Here is a 24,371-nt window from a genome sequence, read left to right as displayed (position 1 = left end):
AAAAAAAAAAACAACACCAAAATCCCATTTCCCTCCCCTCCACAAGCAGTGATTACCTACTAACTCTACGCTCCCCAATCACCATATCCTCCCACCCAGGAGAAGCAGCAAGTCAAACTGTCGTATTCCACACAGCCAACAGAGCTCATGGAATTATTTCATTTGGAAAAGCCCTCTAAGACCACGGAGTCCAAACATTCCCCAGCACTGCCAAGGCCACCACTAATCCATGTCCCAAAGTGCAATATCCACACAGCTTTTAACTCCCTCCTGGGATGGGGACTCCAACACTGCCCTGAGCAGACTGTGCCAGGGCTGGATAACCCTTTCCATGAAGCAATTGTTCCCAATAGGCAACCTAAGCCCCCCTGGCACAATCTGAGGCCATTTCCCCTTGTCCTGTCCCTTGTTCTCTGGCAGCAGAGCCCAACCCCCCCCAGCTCCCCCATCCTGTCAGGGAATTGCAGAGCCAGAAGGTCCCCCCTGAGCCTCCTTTTCTCCAGGCTGAGCCCCCCCAGCTGCTCCTGCTGCTCCAGACCCTTCCCAGCTCCATTCCGTTCTTCAGCCCCTCAATGTTTTTCTTGAAGTGGGGTGCAAATGGAACCCCACTGTTAATCTCATTTACCTATTTTCTTTAATTGAAAGGACTTTTTAATATTTGAAATCTTCATGTTGATGTGTAAGCAGAAATCTTCCATCATTGTGGATGCCATATCCTCCACCATCACACTGAAGGGGAACAAAGGCAGTAATTTAAGACTATGCACAAAAGCAGAGTTTTCAGAAGGACCCCGATCTGACAAAGAAGGAAAGGGAACTTAAATGAAGCAGTAAATGCTGTAATTCCCTTTTATCTTACTGAATTTTGAAGGCAGGAGAGGAAGCACAAAGTGAGTGACATTAGACAATAAATTTCCCTGAACTCTGGAGATCAGTGCAGTGTGTGATATCAGTGCTGCGATTCCTCATGAAATCAGAAATCATATTGAAGTGTTCATTAATCAAGGAGTTGGAAATTTACTGAAATAAACAAGAAATACCTGCTTTATCCAAAGGACTTCTGTAAGTCTCTCTCAGGGAGATTACATCAGTGATTAATATTTAAAGGTGTGTTTAAAAAAAAATGAAAGAAAATGTGTTAGCAGAGTATGGAGGCACAAAAAAGAGCATTATATATCGACTACAGTCTATAGTAATAGAATTGTTAACCCTATTATAGACAATAATCGATAAATAAAGGTTATAAAACGTGACAAAACCCTTGCATTTAACGCCGCGGCCCTGCACTGAGCGCTCACACAGCTCCCTCCGGCGGCTCACACATGGAAACAAAGCTTTTACTTCTCTTTTCGCTTACACCACTATCAAACTACCGCGCTTTACTAAATCAGCTATTAGACACCCGCCGCTTTTACCACGCTCCATACCTGAGGGAAGCCGATATACTGGGAAGGATCAAGGACACCCTGAGGGGAAATCGAGGTCACCCCCACAGGCGGCGACGGCGGCAGCAGCTCCCGTTTCTCCTCACGACGCACGGGACCCAGCGCAAGTGTTCCCCCGGTGCCACCCCCGCTCCGGGAGCCGCGGGGGCCGGAGAGGGAGCCGGGGAGCGGCAGGACGCGGGGAACGGATCCCGCGGGCGATCCCGTTCGAATCCGCCCGCGCTCGGGCGGGCGTTGGGCAGGGCGGGAAGGGCGCGTGCGCGGTAGGAGGAGGGAGGAGCGTCCTCCCGGAGGAGGGAGGAGCGTGAAAGGAAGGGCGGAAGGCGGGAGCGGCAGCACTTTGTTAGGAGCTCTCTGTTCTCTGTCTCTTGTTTATTCAATTTTAACAGCAAAACCCCCTCTTCTCCTCTCACCTCTGTGTAATTTATTTGTGTCCCCTAGGCAAGTCTGCCCACGAAGCACCACTCTTGCAGCGTGGCCCCTGAAAGCAAGTGGGTTTCTCTGCTCCTTTTTCAGATATAACAGGATATTTTCAGGATATGACAGCATTTTCATGAATCAGATTACAGCCTCAGCAAAGTATATCATGCACAGAGTTACACCTCCAGCTGGAGGAAGCAACTGGAAACACTTTACTTTGTTTAAAATATGTTAAAGAAAAGTCAGCATTAGGAAAATGTGGGATCTTATACCAGTAACTTTACGAAGAAAGAAAATTCCTTTTAGCCAATATACTTTGTCTAAGCAAATTAGCATACAAATTAAATCACCAGCAACAAAATATTACTGAAATTGTTATCACAGTTCCTCTGTGATAACATATTTAAGAAGGGGAAAAAATTGTGGTACAACAGCAGCTGAAAGAGCAGAGTGTGAATATGTGAGAGGAACAGCTCTGCAGACCCCCAGGTCAGTGCAGAAGGAGGGGGAGGAGGTGCTTCAGGCACCACAGCTGAGATTCCCCTGCAGCCTGTGGTGAAGCCCAGGGTGAGGCAGCTGTGCCCCTGCAGCCCATGGGGTGCAGAGACCCACCTGCAGCCCGGGGAGGAGTCCATGCCAGAGCAGGGGGATGCCTGAGAGAGGCTGTGACCCCGTGGGAAGCCTGTGCTGAGCCCATGCTGGAGCAGGGTCCTGGTTGGAGCAGGTTTGCTGGTAGGACTTGCGACACTATGGGGGATCCACACTGGAGCAGCCTGTTCCTGAAGGACTGCACCTTGTGGAAAGGGACCCACATTGGAGCAATTTGTGAAGAACTGTAGCCTGTGGGAAGGACCCACATTGGAGAAGTTCATGGAGGACTGTCTCCCATGGGAAGGACCTCATGCTGGAGCAGGGGAAGAGTGTGAGCGGTCTTACCCCTGAGGAGGAAGGAGAGGCAGAGACAACATGTGATGAACTGACTGCAGCCTCCATTCCCTGTCCCCCCTGTGCTGCTGGGGGGGGAGGAGGTAGAGAATTTGGGAGTAAAGTTAAGCCCAGAAAGAAGGGAGGGGTGGGGGGAAGGAGTTTGAAGATTTAGTTTTTATTTTCTCGCTATCCTACTTTGATTTGATTGATGATAAATTTAGTTTCCCCAAGTTCAGTCTGTTTTGCCCGTGACAACCAGAACTACTGACTCTCCAAGTCAATCATCCCTCCCCCAGTATTAGCTGTTGCAGTAAGGAGGCATGGGGGACTCCACCCACGGAAGCAATTTGGGAAGGAAATTCTAGGGAAGAGGGGGTTACAAAGGGACACTTTCCAGTGGAGTTATTACTTGAGGAGAGCCTTTCACCCTGTCCCTCAGGGTGAGGAGGGGATTGGTCATGCCCCCACTGCATTCCCACCCAGGCTCAGCAGAAGTCTGGATAGAGGCAGCACTGGGCACAACAACAGAGCATCATTTCTCTCCTACCAAATTCACAAACTGTTGTTAAAAAGGGGAGATCAAACAGAACAAAAAATAGCCCAACTGTGCTTACCAAACTACAGCCCTGGTATCAATAATACATAACTGCTCAATTTACATTGGACTTAAATTGCCTAAAAGTTAGTTTCATTGATTAGACACAGTGAGATTGTTCCTTTAACTCCACTGATACAGACCTGGTGTCTATATGCATAAATGCTGAAAAAATTAGAGTTATGCAGCTAAGCAAGCTGCATCCCCTCTGTGTTATGCAAAGGCAGGCTTCTTATCAGAAGTCAGGTATAAATACAATAGCTAACTTTTACTTTCATGATTAACATCGAGTCACATTCTTTCCTCTGCACATAATCTCATCACATTTTACTTGCATCTCAGAAAATACAAAACATTAAAAAAGAATGCAAGTTACGATAATCAAATTGTTTGAAATTTTAATTGAGATTCCTTTGTTTTGCAACAGTTTCTCAAAGGCTAGCTATGATGAAACACAAGAATCATTTTGAATGAGACTAAATAAAAGTACAAATCTCAAGAAATAATTTTGCATTTGGAGAAGACTGAATAGAAAAGCCTGATTTTAACTAGGATCTACAGGATTACCAAGAGCATTAGGGAATGTCCTTGCAAAAATTCCTCCCTTTACTTAAGGCTTTGAAAACAAGGTTTTTCAGAAGTATGGAGGCACCTCTAATCTCAAGGCAATAATTCAGAATTGGAAGTTCTTAGCATCCTTAAACATAGAGCTAGACAAGTATTGTCTAAACAAACAAGATTAACAGGTCATTACTGTAAAGTTATTAAAATTATATTCATTCTTGCCATTGGGATCTGGCATTGTAATTGCCAGTCACTCAATTGTTCCTAATTTATTGGATTAAGCAAATAATGCAATATTTCATGGATGCTATTGTTTTATTATCTAATACTAATTAAAATATTTACACTCTTACTTTTCAATCCACATTTTAGGACTCACGGCTTTTACTTTTAGCACAATGTTTTTGTGTCGTCAGAATTTCATTTAAAAAAATCAGGAACCTGATACCATATAGACAAGCCTTCTCTATGTTTAAAAATATTCATTTTCAAAAATGACAATTTATAAAAGAAGAGCCTTCTGGTAGCTTTCTTCTAACTCATGTTTACCACAGATTCTACTGAGCTTTTCCTAATTTAAAGTGTCCCTTTTAGAGTGTCCTGCTGCCTCCACATAAAATCAGTTTCCTCCCTCATCCCCTCCTAAATTTAATGAAAAAAAAATCAGTAGCTGATATAAAGCACTATAACATTACCTACATTGCCTTTTACTGAACTAAGATCTTGAACACTCCCTAGGAGCTTTGTGGAAATTTAACCACTTGTGCTGTTTTTGGCTGAGGTAGAGTTAATTTCTTTCCCAGGGGCTGGTGTGGGGCTGTGTTTGGATTTGTGCTGAACACAGGGTTGATAATACAGAGATGTTTTTGTTATTGCTCAGCAGGGCTTACACAGAGCCAAGGCCTTTTCTGCTCCTCCTATGGCCCTGCTGGGGAGGGGACTGGAGGTGTGTGGGAGGTTGGGAGGGGACACAGCTGGGACAGGTGACCCCAACTGAGCCAAGGGATATTCCAGACCATATGACATCATGCTCAGTATATAAAGTGGGGGGAAGAAGGAGGAAGGGGGGGATGTTTGGAGTGATGGTGTTTGTCTTCCCAAGCCACTGTTACATGTGATGGGGCCCTGCTCTCCTGGAGGTGACTGAACACCTGATGCCCATGGGAAGGACTGAATGAATTCCTTGTTTTGCTTTGCTTGTGTGAGCGGCTTTTGCTTTCCCTATTAAACTGTCTTTATCTCAACCCATGAGTTTTCTGGCTTTTACCCTTCCAATTCTCTCCCTGATCCTGCTAGTGGGGGAGTGAGTGGCTGTGAGGGGCTGGGTGGCTGGCTGGGGTTAAACCACAACAAAAAGGCACAGGATTTTTGTGCTCCAAGTCCTCCAGCAACAATGTTTTTTCCCCAGCCTGAAAGTTAGGGACTGCTGTTAGCGAACAGCAAACAGTCTGCCCAGAAAATTCACAGGTACCCAATTGGCCACTTACATTAGAACCCACCAGATTTTACTGATTCTTCTGCCACAGACACTCTGCAAATCTATAACAAGAGTTTGCTTCTATAGCAAGAGGAAAAGAGGTAAAGTTACTCTTACATATAGCCAGGGATGATGTAAGTGATACAAGCTATTCATTATTAAAATCCTCACAAAGCTGTCCGTGTCTTTGATAGTTTCTGTTCCATGGCATTACATGAATGGGAAAGTTATTTTTCACATATGAGAGAAATGTAGTTGTACGTGAAGAAAGCTAACTTTGGTCCACTTGTCCAGCTTCCTAAGGACAGCATATTGGAAAGGTGACCACCCACCATTGGTTCAAAAATTAATGTAAAAGCTAGCAAAAATAATTGGGTATTTCATTCCTAAACCTGCACAGCGTGATTATTTGTGCTAGTCATCCACCTTTTCATTCTGTGTTTCCACTAATTGTTGAGTTTTTAAGTCTTCAGCTTGTTCATGGTTTTCCATATCTGCATCATCTACTTGACTAGTTTTATTTTCTTCTGCTTCTCCTTGATCAACACTTTCATATTCTACTTGTTCAAGGTCTGTTCCATCTATAAGTTCTGCCTGTACTTCTTTCATCTGTATTTGATTTACATGCCCAACGTGTAACTGCTCCATGTGAACTTCAGCACTTTGTTCAGTCTGAATGTGTTCAACTTCCAAGTAACTAATTTGCACCTGTTCTTGCAGTTCCTCCATCTGTGTGCCTTTCACTTGATTGTCCTGTATGAGATCCTGGTGCATCTGTTCCACAGTTACCTGTGCAGGATCCACTTGTACCTGAATTACTGGTAGGACATGGACTTGCTCCACTTGTTCTATTATAGTCATTGATGTTACTGGTTCAGCTTCCATAGCTTCCATTGGAAGAACCTCTTCTGTCACTATTCGTTCTGAAATATTGTGCATGTCTTTGAGATGCCTTCTCAGCTCACTGCCTTGCATAAACCACAAATCACAGAAGGTACAGTGGTTGGGTTTGTCACCAGTGTGTATTACCAAATGATTTTTAAACTGATCCCAGCTGTTAAACACGCTGTTACAAACCTGAAACAAAAGATACAGTATGTTAAACAGTGCAAACAGAAATATAACAAAGTATAGTGCCTATTTCAGATCATGGCTTCACATAGTGTAGCTTCTTGCTACTTGGATTAAGAAAGCCCACCATGTATGTTAGAAGTAAAAACTGAGAAGTCAGCTTCAAATGAACAGAAGACCTGGTATTTATTTTTAAGACATGGTGTGCCATTTTGAGTTGTGCATACACAGGATATGAGTCAGTACAGCATTTTAAAGTTTTCTTATTTTAACCTTATGTGAAATTCACATACAGATTCACACCCCAATAAATGTCTGGTGCTAGAATTTTGAGTGTAAAGCTATTTATGTAATAATATCTTATGATCAAAGTGCAATACAAGCCGTCCTTTTACTGAAGTTCTAGATGCAGTACTACTAGCCAACATTTCCTTATCAGCTTTCATTTGTTCATGGATAGACTAAACTCTCACATTTTGTCATTTCAAAAAAAATATTTGAGTGATTTTAGCAGATAGAAATGTCTTAAAACTCCATCTTTTTAAGTCTCTTCCAGCTAAAAGTACTGCTTTGACTGCAGACATACTATTTTCACAAAGCATATGAGCACACTTCCCTTCAGCTGGCACGGAGGTAAGTAGCCTGAAAACAACACACAAAGACTGCAGAAATGAATGAGGTGCCAGGGTAGAAGAGAGAGAGAAGAATGGGGTAGAGTCAGGCTTGGTGTAAAGAAACAGGGTCAGGTGTCTTTGTCCACGCAAGTACTCTTGGCTGCAGAAAGAAGCAAAGAACATGCATTTCACTGTTGGCAAATATTTTTGAAACAGAATGTTCCATCTCCTCAATTTTCAGCAACAGCACAGAAGGATGATAGAGTATCTAACAGGGATTAACTCAAGGAACAGGTCTGTGTAATGGAGCTGAATATCTCTATTTTGCTGTTGAAATCTTAAAACCATGTTTGTGATGCTAGTGACATGCTTTTTGTGTATGTGTGTCCCCTAGGCTCATGCTTTAGAAAGTAGTTGCACACATACACTTCTTAAAATACTAACCTTATAGATAAGCACTCAAAATTACTTAGTCATACATAAAGGTAATGACTATCAGTAATGCCCAGGCACATAATATACTGTTCTTGCCACGTGGAGCCTAATTCAGTACTCAAGGCGTACACTGAAGAGCACCAAAAGTGCTCATCAAGCAAGTGCAATTTTGTTTTCTCCTCCTTGTTCAGTGAACCAAGATTTTATTTATTTAACACTATTCAAATTCAGTTCTAAAGAGAAAAAAAAATCAAGAAAAATTTATCCAAGAATTCCTGTAGTTGCTGCAGGCTGAAATAACACTAACCCACATTTACAATTATCTGTAACAGAGAAAGCTATGAGGTGAAGCAACTAAACCGAAGGGTCACAAAAACAAAACAGTATCTTCAATGAGGCTACTAGGTACAATTTTGTGTTATACAGCAGTTCTCATGTTCAAAACAAACTTATCTTTAAGACAAAAGCATGCTCCCAAGAATTAACTTCAGTATAGCATAACTAAACAATGCAACAGCATTGGTGAAACTTCTGATTAAATGAATTTATTCACCTCCTGCAGTATTCGCCACTTTCTGTGAATAAGATCACTCTTTTTTTTGAACAAATAAAGCTGATATCCAACAGTTTTCTTTACTACACAACCCAATTTAACCTCAAACCACAGCAATTCTGTGAACTGACTAAGGTGAGAGTCTTATTTGAGACTGTCACAGCAGTGGGGCAGCAAAATGGTAAATATGCTACAACCAACCTCAGCTCTCATATTTTCTAGCTTTTCAGGATCAACTTTTAAACGCTAAGTAACATTCTTCTAAACAGCTGTTGTGAGTTTACTCGTTCTTTTCCCCCTGGAGCTGAAGGTAGTTAATTCCAGGGGTGGACTTCCTGGTGCTGAGCCAATTAGAAGCTTTAGTAACACCTCTGCGAATTACATATTAAGGAAAACGGAAGAGAAGGCTTGTGGCGCAGAAGAAATTGGAGCCAGGAGAGTAGCAGAGGGAGCCGCCCGACCCGGGGGGCTGGGCCCCGCGGCCCTGGCCCAGGATGGGCCGGGGCAGCGGCCATGACCCTGGGTCCGCAGCAGCTGCTAGACTGGAGCAGGCAGGGGAGGCTGTGGGCAGAGGGGCGACTGGGGCCAGGACAGGGGCCCCGGCCGAGGCGTGCATTAGAGCGCAGAAGAAATTCCAGAGAGTGAGAGAAGAGCTGCTTGGGAGCCTCCCGGACGGCCTTGCCGCCTCCCCTGCCACGGCGGGGGAGAGGCGGCAGCAGGCTGGCTGCGGCTCTGAGCATCTGGCTCAGAGCAAGCAGAGGGGCCCCTGCGAAGGGGCGGTGGCAGCCACGGGACGAGCCGAGGGACTCTGCTGCGGCGCAGCTGCAACCCATGAAGGAGGATTGCTATCCTGCCGTGGGAGGACTAAGAGGGAGTGAAGTCCTTCGGAGAATTTGTAACTCGGAGAGAGAGAGAGAAGCCACGTTGAAGCAGGTTGTTCTGGGTAGGACTTTAATGAAAACTATTGGAGTATAAAGACTGAGCCGAACCCCAGAACCTGCGACCTGGGGGAGGTGTGGACCTGACTTGGAGGGGTCCCCCGAGAACTTACTCCCCTGGGAGGGACCCCACGTAGCAGGGAAAAGACTCAGAGCTTTAACTCCCTGTAACCTGTGGTGAAGATCATGGTGGAGCAGGTTGTCCCCCTGCAGCCCATGAAGGATCATCGGGGGGTGCAGAGACCCCCCGCACCCCTATGAAGAGAGACTTTAGCTATCGCCCTGAGAGTTCTCCTCCTGCATTGGTGCAGGGGGCCGAGGGGTGGTTAGAAGTGTGTTTAATACTATGTATTTTATGACTTTTTAGTTCCTATCCTGTTAGCAATGAATGTTAATATTATCCTCACATCAAGTCTGTCTTGCCTGTGTGAACCTCTCTCACATTTTAGTAATTTTGTGAGGGTTTAAATCCGGCCAGAGTAAACCCACGACAACAGCTTTTCACATGTCAGTTGCATAGTGACCAAGTACCCTACCTATCCCTCTACAGCATTTATATTTGCTTAAAAGACATTACAGATTGTCATCATAAGTTGAAATGACTTTCCAGCCAGTCAATATATTGGTATTAAAGAGAAGAAGAATAAATTAGGAAATAAAATAGTACTTTGTATTTTGGACGTTAGTGAAGCATGCTCACAAGCAGGAAAGGCCTAGGTCTGTTCATCAAGAACCTTAAAAAGGAAGCGGAAGATCAGTAAGATGCATTTGAACACTTACCTACTCACAAGAATCTCTCTGATTAACTAAGTATTATGAAGCTCCATATCAGTAATTTAATATTTTAAATGGAACTACTTAGAATTTACCCTCATATTGTACTTGAAGGCAACCTTTATAATTTATTTTACTAAAAATAGTTCTTGGAGACATAAGTCCACTTTTGTTGCCTTTCCTGCTCAGTACTCTCACACTCCCTCAGCACAGGAAGGAGGTATCTAGCCTCAGACTCTGCTACTCCTATTACCCACCTGACATTCGTACAGCTTCTTTCTTCCCTTTTTAGCTCCAGCTCCAGACTGACAGGCCGTCAGGTGACATTTGAGTGTACTATTCCTAGCAAAACGCTCATGGCAGTTTGGACATTCAAATGGTTTTTCACCTGTTAAGACAGACACAAGGATATGTAAGTGTATAAAACCAGCCAGTTTTTGGTCAGCTCTTCCTTTTGTGTAGGTTGATAAATATGCTGTAAAGATGTGGCCAACTGGATTATTCTACAGAAGAAAGACATTCTATGTAAACTTTACGTAAATAAAATGTCAAAAACCTAATGTGGAGTCATAACTCTCATTTATAAAACCAAAACAAAATAAACCAAACAAATCAAAACAAAAACCATACACACAATAATGTAATATAATTCCCAGTGTCATTTAAGGTATATTCAGGTTTTTATGAAAATTAGGTTATTATTCTGATGAAATATCTTAAAGAAATAGCAGCTATTTCTCTCTTTTCACCTGATAATAAGTTAAAGGCTCAACATTAGTATATACAAAGTGACACATTAACGAAGGAGGTATTTAAATAATACAAAGTTTTATTTTCAAGAACAATGACAGAGAGAGCTGAAACTAAGCTCCAGAAAAAGAAGTTGACACAGAATGACCATGAAGTAACAATGCATTGGTATTAAAACAAACAAACCAATCCCCAAAACTTGAATTCGAAGTAGTATATCATTATTACCATCATCAAATAATAACAAAGAAAAACTGCTGTCTCTGTTTACTAATTATCATACACAAACACAATGAAATTCAAGGAAATTAAAGTACAAAAAAATTAGGAACGATGTGTTTCTTCTGAGTCTGATAATTCATCTGTGGAGGTACTGATACCAACATCACTATTGAAACAAACTACTTCATGAACTCCAGAAGAAGCTGATACATTTCAGGGAGTAACCTAAGAATCTATTCTAGCTAGATTGAGTTTAAAAGCCTACATTTTCATGAATGCAGTAAGTATTGACTACCGAGATGGAAAGCAAATAAATCTGTATTTTCAGAAATAAAGACATTCAGAAGTGCATAAGAAACTTTTCAAAAGAAATCCACAAGTAGCCTATGATTCTTGTTTATACACCTAAAGGCCACAGAAAAATGTTAAATGGGGGGAACATTCCCCTTAATGGTTATAAAAGGCTATGTTTTTGGAAACTGTTGTACAGGTAATGCAGAAGATGCTTGAACTACCATCTGTCTCGTAGACCAAAAATCACAGACATTGCATGAGCAACCAAATACAGAATCACAGAATCAACTACATTGGAAAAGACCTCAGATCATAGAGTCCAACCTTTGACCCAACACCACCTCGTCTACTAGACCATGGCACTAAGTGCCACATCCAGTCTCGTCTTAAAAACCTCCAGGGACAGTGAATCCACCACCTCCCTGGGCAGCCCATTCCAATGCCCAATCACTCTCTCTGTGAAGAATTTCTTCCTAATGTCCAACCTAAACCTCGCCTGGTGCAGCTTAAGACTGTGCCCTCTTGTCCTACCGCTGGTTGCCTGGGAGAAGAGACCGATATCCACCTTGCTACAACCTCCTTTCAGGTAGTTCTAGAGTGGTGAGGTCTCCCCTGAGCCTCCTCTTCTCCAGGCTGAACAACCCCAGCTCCCTCAGCCTCTCCTCATAGGACTTGTGCTCTAGTCCCTTCACCAGCCTCGTTGCCCTTCTTTGGACATGCTCCAGCACCTCAATATCCTACCTGAATTGAGGGGCCCAGAACTGGACACAGTACTTGAGGTGGTGCCTCACCAGTGCCGAGTACAGGGGAAGAATCACTTCCCTGATCCTGCTGGCCATGCTATTCCTGATACAGGCCAGGATGCCATTGGCCTCCTTGGCCACCTGGGCACACTGCTGGCTCATGTTCAGCTTCCTGTCAATCAGAACTCCCAGGTCCCTTTCTGCCTGGCTGCTGTCCAGCCCCTCTGTCCCCAACCTGTAGTGCTGCATGGGGTTGTTGTGGCCAAAGTGCAGGACCTGGCACTTGGCCTGAATACATTGGTGAGCCAAGAGAATACCTCAGGAGGTGAGCCCCAGGAGCAAGAAATCAGGCAAGGAAGGCAAGAGACCAGCATAGCTGAGTAGGGACCTGCTGGTCAAACTAAAGAGCAAGAAGGAAATGCACAGGCAGTGGAAGCAAGGACAGGTATCCTGGGAAGAGTATAGAGATGAAGTTTGGCTGTGTAGGGATGGGGTCAAGGAAGGCCAAGGCGAAGCTGGAGCTGAACTTGGCAAGGGATGCAAAGAATAACAGGAAGGGCTTCTACAGGTATGTCAGCCAGAAAATGGAAGGCGAAAAAAGGCATTACCCCCCCCAATAAACAACGCTGGTAAAATGGTAGCAATGGACGAGGAGAAGGCTGAGGTACTCAACAACTTTTTTGCCTCAGTCTTCACTGGGAAGGGGGAAAGGCTTCAAACTGACAGAGAGTAGGTTTAGATTAGATATTAGGAATAAATTCTTCCCTGTGAGGGTGGTGAAGCCCTGGCACAGGTTGCCCAGAGAGGCTGTGGATGTCTCATCCCTGGAAGTGTTCAAGGCCAGGTTGGACAGGGCTTGGAGCAACCTGGTCTAGTGGAAGGTGTCCCTGCCTGTGGCACGAGGTGGAACGAGATGAGCTTTAAGGTCCCTTTCAACCCAAACCATTCTATGATTCTATGAATACTACAGAACAAAACTCACCCCGCAAACCTTCACCCGCCCCGTGATCTGGTCACATTTAAGGAGTTACTTGAAGCAAGGCACTGCCCCGTTAAGGACTGATTTATTCTATTCTTAATCAAATTCTTCAACAATCTTCAACATATTCTGCTCAAAGTATCTGAAACTGACAAATCAAAAATAACAGTGGCAATATCCAAAGGCCAAAAAAAACATTGTGTGACTTCTTGCACAGTGCAAATCAATGCTGCGACCTCAGCTGTGCTGGTCACAGCAGCAATGGAAAACACAGAGAATGTATCAACCTGCCTCTAGCTTGAGATGTGCACCGGCAAGCTGGGGAATAAACTCCTCTGCTAAAGGTGACAACTTGCTTCTCTTCCCCCGGGTGTCATTCAACTATGAGTTTATAAAATCTCACTTAGATGAGACTAATGAGGGAGGTTCTTGGCCTGATCGAACAATTAATTTTTTTTCATTTATGAGAACAGGCGAGATTTCACTTGCCAATCATAAGTAACTCTCAGGACAGAAATTCTGATCTAAGATAGTCCAATATTGTGCTGGTCCTTTGTAATCCTGCAGCCATAGGAAGGGGACTGCCCCAAAAAAATATTTTTTAACCCAAAGACATTCATAACAACACAGTGACTTTTATTTGCCCAATATGTAAGAAATGACCGTCTCTTAGATGGATGGCCTTACAGGGCTAAGCGAGCTCCATCTGCCCAGGTTTGGGATTAGAGTTGTCCTTCTCCTAGGATGACTGCCAGAAGGCTAACGAGCTCATCCTGCCCAAGAATTTAGTGTATCTGGTCCTACGGTTTTGACCTGTCTGGCATGGGCGACCCTACCGAAGGCATGTACCATCGCCAGCATAGCTCGCAACCACATAGGGGTACACAGGTTTCATTCCTATTAGAACGATTTGGGCATATCTTTCATTTCCTACTTTGCTATCACCTACCTATATACAATCTCCAGGAAATACCCAGGAACAACCCTTTGTCCTATTCACAATCTTTTTCATCATGATGCTCCAAAGGGCCACGGCAGACCTCGATGATCAGGACGGTATCTACATCTGATATCGTACTGACGGAAGCCTATTCAACCTAAGGCGACTGAAGGCCCACACCAAGACCTTAAACCATCTTGTCCGGGAGCTGCTTTATGCTGATGACGCCGCCCTTGTTGCCCACACAGAAGCAGCCCTGCAGCGTTTAACATCCTGCTTTGCAGATGCTGCTGAGCTCTTTGGGCTGGAAGTCAGTTTAAAGAAGACAGAAGTTCTCCATCAACCAGCACCTCAGGAAGTCTTCCTTCATCCCCATATCACCACTGGCCAATCAGAGCTCAAATCAGTTCAGCAGTTTAATTACCTAGGTAGCCTCATCTCCTCGGATGGTAAGATTGACGGAGAGATAGACAACAGGTTAGCAAAGGCATATAGTGCTTTCGGAAAGCTTCATAAAAGAGTCTGGCGAAATAAACACTTGAAGAAAAGTACAAAGATCAGTGTTTACAGAGCCATAGTGCTGTCTACTCTCTTATACGGATCTGAATCATGGGTCATCTACCGCCACCACCTGCGTCTCCTAGAACGCTTCCATCAATGCTGTCTCCACACAATCCTAAACATCCACTGGTCAGATTATGTGACCAATACATCTGTTCTAGAACAAGCAGCAATCACAAGTATTGAGGCCATGTTGCTGAGAACACAGCTGCGTTGGGCAGGGCACGTCTCAAGGATGCAGGACCACCGCCTTCCTAAGATCTTGCTTTATGGTGAACTTGCCACCGGTTGCCGCAAGAGAGGAGCCCCAAAGAAAAGATACAAGGACTCCCTGAAACAACATCTCAGCCTTGGCCATATTGATCAACATAACTGGTCTACTCTGGCCTCCAATCGGGAGGCCTGGAGACACACCATCTATAACGCTGCTGATGCTTTTGAGAAAGCACGCAGGATCACCCTTGAGGAGAAAAGACAACGCAGAAAGAATCGTGCCTTGCAGAATATACCATCTAAGGAGTCTTTCTGCTGTGCCTTTTGCAACCGGACATGCCTATCTCGTATTGGCCTTTTTAGCCACCAACGCGCTTGCAACAAACATGGGTAGAGCCCTTCCGAAATCTTCGTTCACGAAGCCTAGCCATGATGTAAGAAATACTAGGGAATTCAACCATAACCATAAAGTTGCCAAATCATTATTCAGATTGGATTTAGAGAGAAATAGTAAAGTTTGTTGGGGTTTTTTTGGTTTTTTTTCTTTCTTTTTTTCTCCCCCACAAACACAAAGGCAGGCATTTATCAAATGAACTTCTTGGGATCATTTATTCAAGGTATGCAAATAGAGTCCATTTATTCACTCCTATGGAAGATGTTATTTGCAGTTCAAAGTATGCTTCCTGTGAAACATTTTAGATTAATGAAGAATGGCAAAGACCTTGATTAATTTTTCCCAATAAGTTTGTATAATCTGCATACAAATTAGTTCAATTACAGAGTTTTCAAACATGGGCTGATTAATTTGGCTGCTTGGAGCAGCACATCACTGGAACTGGAAGTAATTAGATTCCATGTGTGATACTTGCATCAATAAATATTTAGAAAGTACTCTGCATCTCCTGTGATATGCTAAGTTGCTTCATCCCCAAAATCCTTTGTCACAACAGCAAACAACATACTGTTATATTTAACTTATTCTGTTAATCCTCCACAAACTTTTCTCTGAAAAGACTTTTGTTAGGTAGCTTGTATTTGGCTTGGTCATAATGGAGAAACACTCCCTGCTTCATAGAGGATAAGGATTTGCCAAAGAGTTTTCATAAATGCAACTTTTAAGGGGCTATTTGGAGTAGATTGGATACAGTGTCATATATCAATACTCAGCAGTCCCATATACAGATGCAAAGAAGTTCAAATTAAAAGGCTTTTGCAAGAACAAGCTGCAAAAGAAATAAGACTGCTACCTTCTATTAAATTCTTATTGATGACTCATGACTGACATATTACACAAAAACATCTAAAAGATCAGGACAACATATATTTTACATTCAGAGAGCTATCTATATAATGCTCAGTAGCTATTCAGATAGTACAGACTTTTCAGTGAGATGAAGAAATAGCATCTTAACCTCCCATATTATATAGAAGAAGCACAAGTAATTTTGTACTCAAAAGATGCCGTCCAGATTTTAAAGAGGCAGATTTTACAGTAACAAAAGTCTACTATAGTCACTAGAAATGTTTTGCTGTGTTAATTAACAAAGAAAATGAAATCATAAATGAGATGTCAAGAGCAAGGGGGTATTTTATGCCTAATGCATTAACAGGCATTTGCTCATAAGTTCTGTTAAAGAAACCCTTTAAAATGTATATTCCACTGAGAAGCTCACGGTTCAGATCATATTTCAACAGAAACATTTACTAGTAGAATTGTGAACATAAGAGTGGCTCCTCAGTTTGGTACTTTTGAAGAAAAAAAACATGCTTTCAGAAATTATTTTGAAAGAAATATTTTAAGATTTAATAGACTTAAGAGAGAAGCTTCATTAGTGCTTTCTGGTTTTGGGCATCCATTTTTAACCACCTCAATCCCTCAAAGTTTTTATCAATGTAAAACAAAAAAATAAAATAAAAAAAAACAAACCAGCAGTTTAGTTGCAACTAGAAGCCAAGTATTTCTAGCACTCAGGACTCATGCATTTTCTTCAGCATATTCTTTATTTCCCCAAAACATGCAAAAACCCAAAATACTAGAGCCAAAGCCACAAGTACAGGACTATAGCTGTGCTCTTACCTGTGTGCTTTCGGAGGTGCTCTTTAAAATGACCAAAGTGATCAAACTGCTTATCACAGTACTGGCATATATGTATTTTTTTGCCAGGTCTTTGCTTCTTGCTAGCACCACCTTCATCAAGGTGGTAACAGGTGAGGTGTTGTTTCAAAGCACTCTCTCGTAGGTACCTTTTATTGCATATGTCACACTTGTAACTCTCAGCAGAGTGTGTTTTCACGTGTTCCTTAAAATGGTAAAACAATTTAAATGAACGGTTACATTTTTCACAGTGGAATAAATTCTTCACGTGGGACAGCTGAAGTTCCACAATTTCAATATCTTCTACCTGTTTGCACGAGGGATCAGTTGCACTGCCACCTTCTTCTTGGATCTGGCATTTTGTCTCTCCTTGACGATACTTACTGGTGATATCAGCCAAAAGAGCCAAAGCAGAATCATCTGATGTACCCATTGTATGTATGTACTTTATAGATTGCTCTGCAGAAGCTACTTCAAGTGTTTCAATGCTGTTTTCTACTTCAATCATCCCTTCAGCAATCTCAACCTCAATTTCAACAGGCTCTGATTCTGCAGATGGCAGTGTTTCTGTAATAACATTAGAGGTTTCAGCTATCTTCCTCTTTTTTGCTTTATTTTTACCTTGCCTTGGATTTGATTCTAATGGTGATGAATTTTCTCTGTTCCTGCAAAACATTTGCATAAACATAGTTAAGATCTATAAGCATTTACATAACAATTCCTGCCTGATGCTGAGCTTCTGCATTAAATACTAGCTAGCTGTTTCTCAAAGAAGCCGAACTATGAATGACCACATAACCTGCACCCATTTCAGAAGCTAATTTGTCCTTAATCTACACACCTTAGAGCTGTAGAATAGCACAGTTAAAGCTGCGGAGCCTTTAACATAGGGTTATTCAAGTGTTTTAAATAGCTCCACTTGAATGATACAAAGCACCTATTCAAGAAGAAAGGCCAGTTAGCCTTATGACATAGGTGTATCTAAGAAACTTGTGAAATTCTGTACTTGGAAAGAAAACTTCTCCAAAGGAAGGAGTTCTTTGGCCTGCCTACTGTACCAGGGTGAATTTATGCTGATACTTTTGGTCTGTGCTTGGCCCCAGCCACCTGCAGTAGTTTATATTCTCCCTGCCAAGTTCACTGATAAAACAGTGAATTCGTCCTTGGAGGGAGAACTTTTGTATAAACTGTTTTAATTGGTGTTCTGTGATTGGCTAATTGTCCTCCAAGGTCCTTGAAGGAGAATTTGAGGAGGAGGAGGATGAAGTAGTGCCCCCAGACTCAATTAAGAAAGACCCCCAAAGCATACTGCACGTGCGTTAGGGGATTTCCAAAGTTCTCACGCATGCGCAGAAGAGATGCACTTACATAACCGGGAGGTGGGATTGAGGGCCTTTGGCTGGGCGGTGCTGGCCACACCTGGGAGGTTGTGGTCACTCAGTTAATTGTATAAAAGTAGATAGTGCTTTCTTGGAGAGAGCTAGCTTCATATCAAGGACAACGTTACCTTTTGGCAGGGACGCCTGCCAGTTTGTGAACTTACTGACTCTCCAAGGATGCAGCTTCTGCTATGGGTAATTATAGGTATGCTAGGTCGGTAAGATAACTTAACGGCAACAGCTGGGTAACTGGGGAGGTCATGCTGGGGGCTTATTTCTCTCCTCCTTCCTCCCTTTTGGGTTTGTTCGTTTTGTTGGCCACCTCTTGGTAATAAATATCAGTTTTGTTGACCTTGCAACGGTGTCGTGGTTTTCAAGCTTCAGTATGTTCGAACCCCTCTCTACTACACCTACTCAGAAATAAGATTCAAGTTCTTCCTGCACTATTCACCTCAAGCTCTGGAGTGCATGCAATTGCCTGCAGCACTTACAGCTTCTTAGAAAACACTACAGCTGTGACTTCACACAATGATTATTATAACATCTTGTACTTCAAGAAAACACACAGCTAACAATTGTAATAAAAAAGAAAAAAGCCACTGGGATATGGAAGGAGTATTTTAGTTTAATTTATCTAGGCTTAAACACAGTCCTTAGCTCTGTTCCTCTTTTCCTTGCACCATAAACACACAACCCTCTTCCTCCAAGATGTCACAGATAGCATCCCATCTCAAACACAGACAGAGCTAAGTGGGCCAATGCTTTCAAGTCACACACTCATGATTATCCACAGCACTTACATGCTGGAGGTTTTACTACTGATTATCAGTTTTGAAAATGAGTGGCTACCTTCCATTCAAATCAGACTTACAAGAGTAATTTGTGCTTTTACCTTCCTTTGCAGCCTGATAAATTTTTTTATGTAGCCTACTCCCTATCACTTTCAGGTTTTCTAGTAATAGGAGTGATAAGGTTTTTCTCCGGTATCTGTATGTCACATGGCAAAGATGTGTAGCTATTGACCTAATGTAGGATACAGCTTATTAAACTGCACCTTACTATATTCAGACACAGGAAGACAGAGCAGCTAAACTTATAGTTTCATCTAGGGTGGATTTCTGATGCTTAGAAGGTGACAGTTACTTTGCACATTACTGCAAGGAGCTCCAGGATCACGTACCAAAATAATAATCTGCTCAGCAAAGAGGAGACTACTGTCCTTGAGTACATTGTGTGGCTCAGGTGTGAAACTGAACACATACAACACACTGTACTTCAAGGAATAACAATTGGTTGTTTTCTTTCAAGTCTAGATTATGTGCTGTGCAACTCTGATGCATTACACAAATGGTTAGTTCTATAATAACCTCTACTTTAGCTGAAGTTTCTGAAGCTTACCCCTTTCAGTCAAAGCTCAGATAGAGGCACTGTATTGCAATTTGTCCCCTTCCTACTGTGAAGGAGAAAACTGAGACTAACAGGTAGTACTCAAGTTTGTTTTTCTAACCAAAAACACCTGACCAAAAATCTATGAACAATGGAAATAACTCTAAGAATAAACTGGCTTCAACATGTATGTGTTAAGCCAAACATTTATTTCCTTGTAACATAAGAATTACAGCATCTACTAGTGATGCATAACGAACAAACTGCATAACATTAAACAGTAGTGGGAATTAATTGCAGACTAGACAGTTTAGCTTGATGGACTGATCTGAATCGTGGTTCAACAGCTCTACCAGTGTACACAGACTCACAGTGATACCAATTAGAACATAGGTTTTCAATTTCAAGTGCCTTAAATTTCTGAAGCAGACAGCAAAGGTCTGCTTTTCCCTGAATGAAAAAAAAGTTCTTTTGGTGATACTGATGCCTATGGATTTTTTTGATTTTTAGCTTTTTGTAGATTTTAGAAGTATCTGTAGTCTGTCACACTATAGCACAGTAGTTTACACATACCCCAACCCTATTACCCCATTTCATATCGAACTTTCTAAATTCCTTTAGTTTGTTTAGACTTCCGTCAAGGTAGGCCTTCATTCTGTTTAAGAACATTTGCACCCTGGCTTGAACAAGAAGATACACCAATAGACAAAGCATCCTTCAAAACCCAGAACCTTGGAGGAGCTCCAAGGACTGGACGTGCTGTGACGAAGAGGAAGATGAGGAAGGGGGGTCTCAGGACCCCTGACTCAATTTCCAGGGGGGCAGAACTGGGGGGCAGATAGATCTGGGATTGGATGGACTGTACTATAAATTGTGTAACCCCTGGACACGTGGTGCGCGCGTCTCTGTACTCCCTGTGGTTGAAGGCTTTCTATTAAAACTGCTCTCTACCTTATCTCTACTAATGATTGCCTGGTGAGTCTATTTTTGGCTCCCGTTATCTTAAGGCAACAATACCATGTTTAATCTTAATAATGCCAAAAAAGGGTGTTGGTGGAGTTGTAGAACTAGAAATGCACAATCCTATCTTTCCTCTTAAAAAAACCCCAACATACTTATTCAGCTCTGCTACCAATCAACATGATGCCTGCTCAGCTGGTGCTAAGAAAAAACTCAGGAGCAGTTAATTGAGGGTGAGATAAGGAAAGGGTTTAATTGTGCCAAGGCAAGAGATGTTACAGGAAGCGCCACGGCTGTGCCTGAGATGTTACATTTTATAATAATATCTGTCCAATCCTAAGTGTGTCCACCCCGTAGCCTTTGCTCTGGTCCACCCCCATCCCGCCCCCTGGGAATTGGGGCTGGGGGCTTTTGAGACCCTCTTCATCAATCTTCATCTTCTTCGGGGTACAGAGGGTACACAGTCACCTAGTTCTTGACTCTGTTTTGTTGTTCAGGCCTAGATATGGGTGTTCTCTAAACAGTATAGGCCTTGCCTTGACAAGAGACTAAACATTCCTACTGAATTCAGGGGTAGGATTGATATAGGGAGCATGGAATGGGGTAAGAGGGTTGAGGAATGTGTAAACTAAAGGGTGGTACAGGGTAGAGGGACAAGGGCTGCTGCTTCTACTTCTTATAAAACTTATAAAGCTTACAAAAATTAGAAAAATAAAAAACTAATAGGGGCTTAAGGCATCCAGCAGAATAACTTGATTCAAAAAAACCCCAAAAAACACTGATGTTGAAAACCAAGTTTCCAGTGTACCATGTCATGGAGGTTTTGTTTGTTTGGCTCCTAGAGGAACTCTGTGTCAGTGCCACTCTCCTTAGCTTAGTGTGCCTATGGGGAGATAAAGAAGAAACAACAGTCTTTCCTTAACCTGAACACAAAGACCTTTCAGAATATTTAGAAGAGAAAACAAGGATAACCATAATGCTGGGAGACATTTATTGCCCCTCCCTCTGCTTCATGACAGAAGAACAGTGTAGCATATGGAAGGAATGAGAACATGACAGCACTTTGGGAAAGGGAAGGAAGGGGAAGAAAAACAGCATGATGGGAATGGCACCTGCTTTTCTCAGGTTGGAGTTTGGTAATGGATTGCAGTTCCTTGTACTGTTTCTTGTACAGTACTGGATAAAAGGTGCTACAGCAACATTTGATTAAGTACTGATCCCATATGAAACCAATTATAACAATTACATTTGTTCAAGAAGTTTGAGAGACTAATTTTGCAACAAGAAGTTTTAAAATCACTTCCTATTCTCTTGAAAGCAGAAACCTGCATGAAATCAAAACACCAGTGCAAACTTGTTAATGTGGTCTAATTACCTGAGAGACATCGTCACTGTACAGCCAGCTGTCAATCAGGTGTGGGTAGTCAGATAGTACAGAGGCCTGGTATTAGTTATCACGAAGTCACAGCCCTACGTCTGCAACATTTACATCCGTGTCACTTGTCATCAAGTTCCAGCCCAAAGAATGTGACATTCATTTTTTTAGCCTGTATAATTCTGACCCATATCTTATAGTACAAGAGTATACAATACCACACAGGTTTAGGAGGTTCCAGGATAAAGAAGAGCACTGCAAAATACTGGCAGTCAGCTCTCATAAAAGGATTCTTAAGACTCTCCATTTCAGTGTTGGGAAGAAAAAGAGGCTTATGCGTTTACCTGATTTCAAGTGCTTTGATCGCTTCTAACATCTGTAGATACTCAGCTGCTTTCCAAACATCATTTGCTTCTTCCTCACCTTGGACCATTAGTTTTGCTGTATAGATGAACTCAATTAGGTGACGAAATGCCATGTTACTTACACCTGTTTACAAGCAAGAAAAACAGCCTCTCTTAGCAATTCCTCAGTCTTGCACACTTGCCTGCTCACAGCACTCCAAGAGCCAGTTTCATGATGTCACCCTTGAAAGACTCACATTTGAATAAAAAGTCTACCATAGAAACACATGAATCTGGAAGAACTACAGTCATTCCATGACAAAGATAAAAAGAAGAATCAGATGGACAAAAAGCTACTTGTATAAAATAATAAAAAGTACATATTTAAACATAAAAATATGATCGAGAGAGAGAGAGCTCTGAGCAGCAAGCTACCAGAAGCTGAATTGCTCCAGGAAATTGCTCCTTGCCTACCAGGCAGGTATTGCTCCACATCTATCCTGTTCTTGCACCGCAGCCAAGGTATCTTTTCAATTTTTCTTCAGAGGAAGTCTTTTTCAGTGGCAATAACTACCTGTACTGGTTTGGGTTGGGACAGAGTTAAATTTCTTCATAGTAGCTAGCATGGGGCTATGTTTTGGATTTGTGCTGAATCATAGAATGATAGAATGGTTTGGGTTGGAAAGGATCTTAAAGATCATCTAGTTCAAACCCCCTGCCATGGGCAGGGACACCTTTCACTAGACTAGGTTGCTCCAAGCCCCATCCAACCTGGCCTTGGACACTTCCAGGAATGAAGAGTCTACAACTTCTCTGGGCAACCTATGTGTGAGGAACTGGACTTTTTAAATTGCCTTAAAACATTGCTACTGGAGTAAGCTGTGCAAGCCCCCTTCCAGGGGACTGAAGATAAGGCTGAGGGGAGGAGGCCCTAGGGGCAAAGTCTTGGGGGTGTGATGCCTATCTAAAGGAGACCAGTGGCACTCTCTGGGTGTGTGATATTTATCTCCTATGGGCCAGGCCATGTCAAAGAGGCCATGTACACACATATCCATCACTACCCCAGAGGAGGCCTCTTAGTAGGGGTGCCTTTGAAGCACCCCCATCCCCAAGCCTAAATGACTTTGCAAAAACCAGTGCTTTCAGCCTCTGCAAAAGCAGCTCCCCACACACATGGGGTGGGACCAGGAGGGTTTTTCAGGGTATATAAACCCACCGAATTCTGTGTTTTGTGGGCTTCTCTCCCCCATTGCTCCCCAACAGACACCAGTGACAACAGCAACCAAGTTCACCAGAGACCTTTGAGTGGTGACTATAACTTTTATTCTTCTCTCTCTTTCTTTCTTTCTCTCTTTTAACTCTTATTCTTTTCTCTCTTTCTTTCTCTCTTTTCCCTTACACATTTTCTTGGGTGGCTATATTACAACCAAAATGGCTACATACCTGTTTTCCTTTGCAACCAAATTATTCTAAAAGAAGTCATATATATATACATGCAAACACTGATGACCTAGGGATATAATAATAAAACAAAAGTTACTCCTGCCTGGCAGGGCAGGTTGTAACACTGTGCCAGTGCCTCACCACCCTCATAGTAAAGAATGTCTTCCTAATATCTAATCTAAATCTACTGTCTGCCAGTTTGAAGCCAATGCCCCTTGTCCTGTCATTCCAGGCCCTTGTAAATAGTCTCTATCTTTCTTGTAGGCTCCCTTCAGGAAGGCTGCAATTAGCTCACCCCAAAGCCTTCTCTTTTCCAGGCTGAACAAACCCAATTCTCTCAGCCTCTCCTTGTAAGAGGTGCTCCATCCCTCTAATGAACTTGGTGGCCTCCTCTGGACTTGCTCCAACAGGTCGATGTCCTTCCTGTGATGAAGCAGTGTTGATAACACACTGATGTTTCAGTTACTGCTGAGCAGGGCTTATATAGAGCTAAGGCCTTTTCTGATTCTCACACCGCCCTGCCAGTGAGGGGGCTGGGGGTACGTGGGAGGTTGGGAGGAGACACAGCCGGAACAGGTGATCCCAACTGACCCAAGGGATATTCCAGACCATACGACATCATGTTCAGCATATAAAGCTGGGGGGAGGGGCAGGTGGAGGGGCCACTGCTAGGGGACTTGGCTGGGCATCGGTCAGTTGGTGGCAAGCAACTGTTTTCATTTGCATCACTTGTCTTCCTTAGGTTTTTTTCCTCTCTCTTTTCTCTTTTACTTATAATGTTTACAAAGTTATTATTTCTTTGTAATTATGAAACTGGTTTTATCTCAACCCACAAGTTACTTTCTCACTTTTACCCTTCTGATTCTTCCCCCCC

At 42.7% G+C, this 24,371-nt stretch overlaps 2 protein-coding genes across 4 annotated transcripts in view; both read right to left on the bottom strand.

Moving 5' to 3' along the window:
• The window catches only part of LOC113981007 (spindle and kinetochore-associated protein 1-like), a 16,185-nt gene extending 14,566 nt beyond the window's left edge, over positions 1-1,619 (bottom strand). The window contains exons 1-2 of one of the 3 annotated variants that reach the window (XM_027708237.1): positions 1,428-1,619; positions 626-729 (exon numbers count right to left, since the gene is read on the bottom strand). In XM_027708237.1, coding sequence (XP_027564038.1) covers positions 626-725 — 100 coding nt within the window. In that variant the 5' untranslated portion in view covers positions 726-729; positions 1,428-1,619. Of the gene's footprint in view, positions 1-625; positions 730-1,040; positions 1,064-1,258; positions 1,371-1,427 lie in introns of those variants that run through there. The other 2 variants (XM_027708238.1, XM_027708239.1) reach the window with 2 other exon arrangements.
• A 4,223-nt stretch (positions 1,620-5,842) lies between these two features.
• On the bottom strand, positions 5,843-22,194 carry LOC113981008 (zinc finger protein 131-like). Its single transcript, XM_027708240.1, has 4 exons — positions 22,055-22,194; positions 16,593-17,275; positions 10,071-10,201; positions 5,843-6,505 (listed from the first exon to the last, which is right to left on the bottom strand). Exons 1-4 carry the CDS (start codon positions 22,186-22,188, stop codon positions 5,843-5,845), a joined length of 1,611 nt encoding a protein of 536 aa, XP_027564041.1. The 5' UTR covers positions 22,189-22,194.
• Between the last annotated feature and the right edge of the window lie 2,177 nt (positions 22,195-24,371).

This window comes from Neopelma chrysocephalum, unplaced genomic scaffold (genome assembly GCF_003984885.1).
Source record: "Neopelma chrysocephalum unplaced genomic scaffold, ASM398488v2 Primary Assembly neopelma1_95825, whole genome shotgun sequence".
Lineage (NCBI taxonomy): Eukaryota > Metazoa > Chordata > Aves > Passeriformes > Pipridae > Neopelma > Neopelma chrysocephalum.
The sequence above is the reverse complement of the archived record's forward strand: the minus strand, read 5'-3'. Positions and strand labels throughout refer to the sequence as shown.

Coding starts and splice junctions, on each gene's coding strand:
- LOC113981008 (XM_027708240.1), bottom strand. CDS start 22,188: ATGGCATTTCGTCACCTAATTGAGTTCATCTATACAGCAAAACTAATG. Junction 17,276..22,054: donor ATCAAAGCACTTGAAATCAG/GTAAACGCATAA, acceptor AATGTTTTGCAG/GAACAGAGAAAATTCATCAC. Junction 10,202..16,592: donor GCACCTCCGAAAGCACACAG/GTAAGAGCACAG, acceptor CTGTCTTAACAG/GTGAAAAACCATTTGAATGT.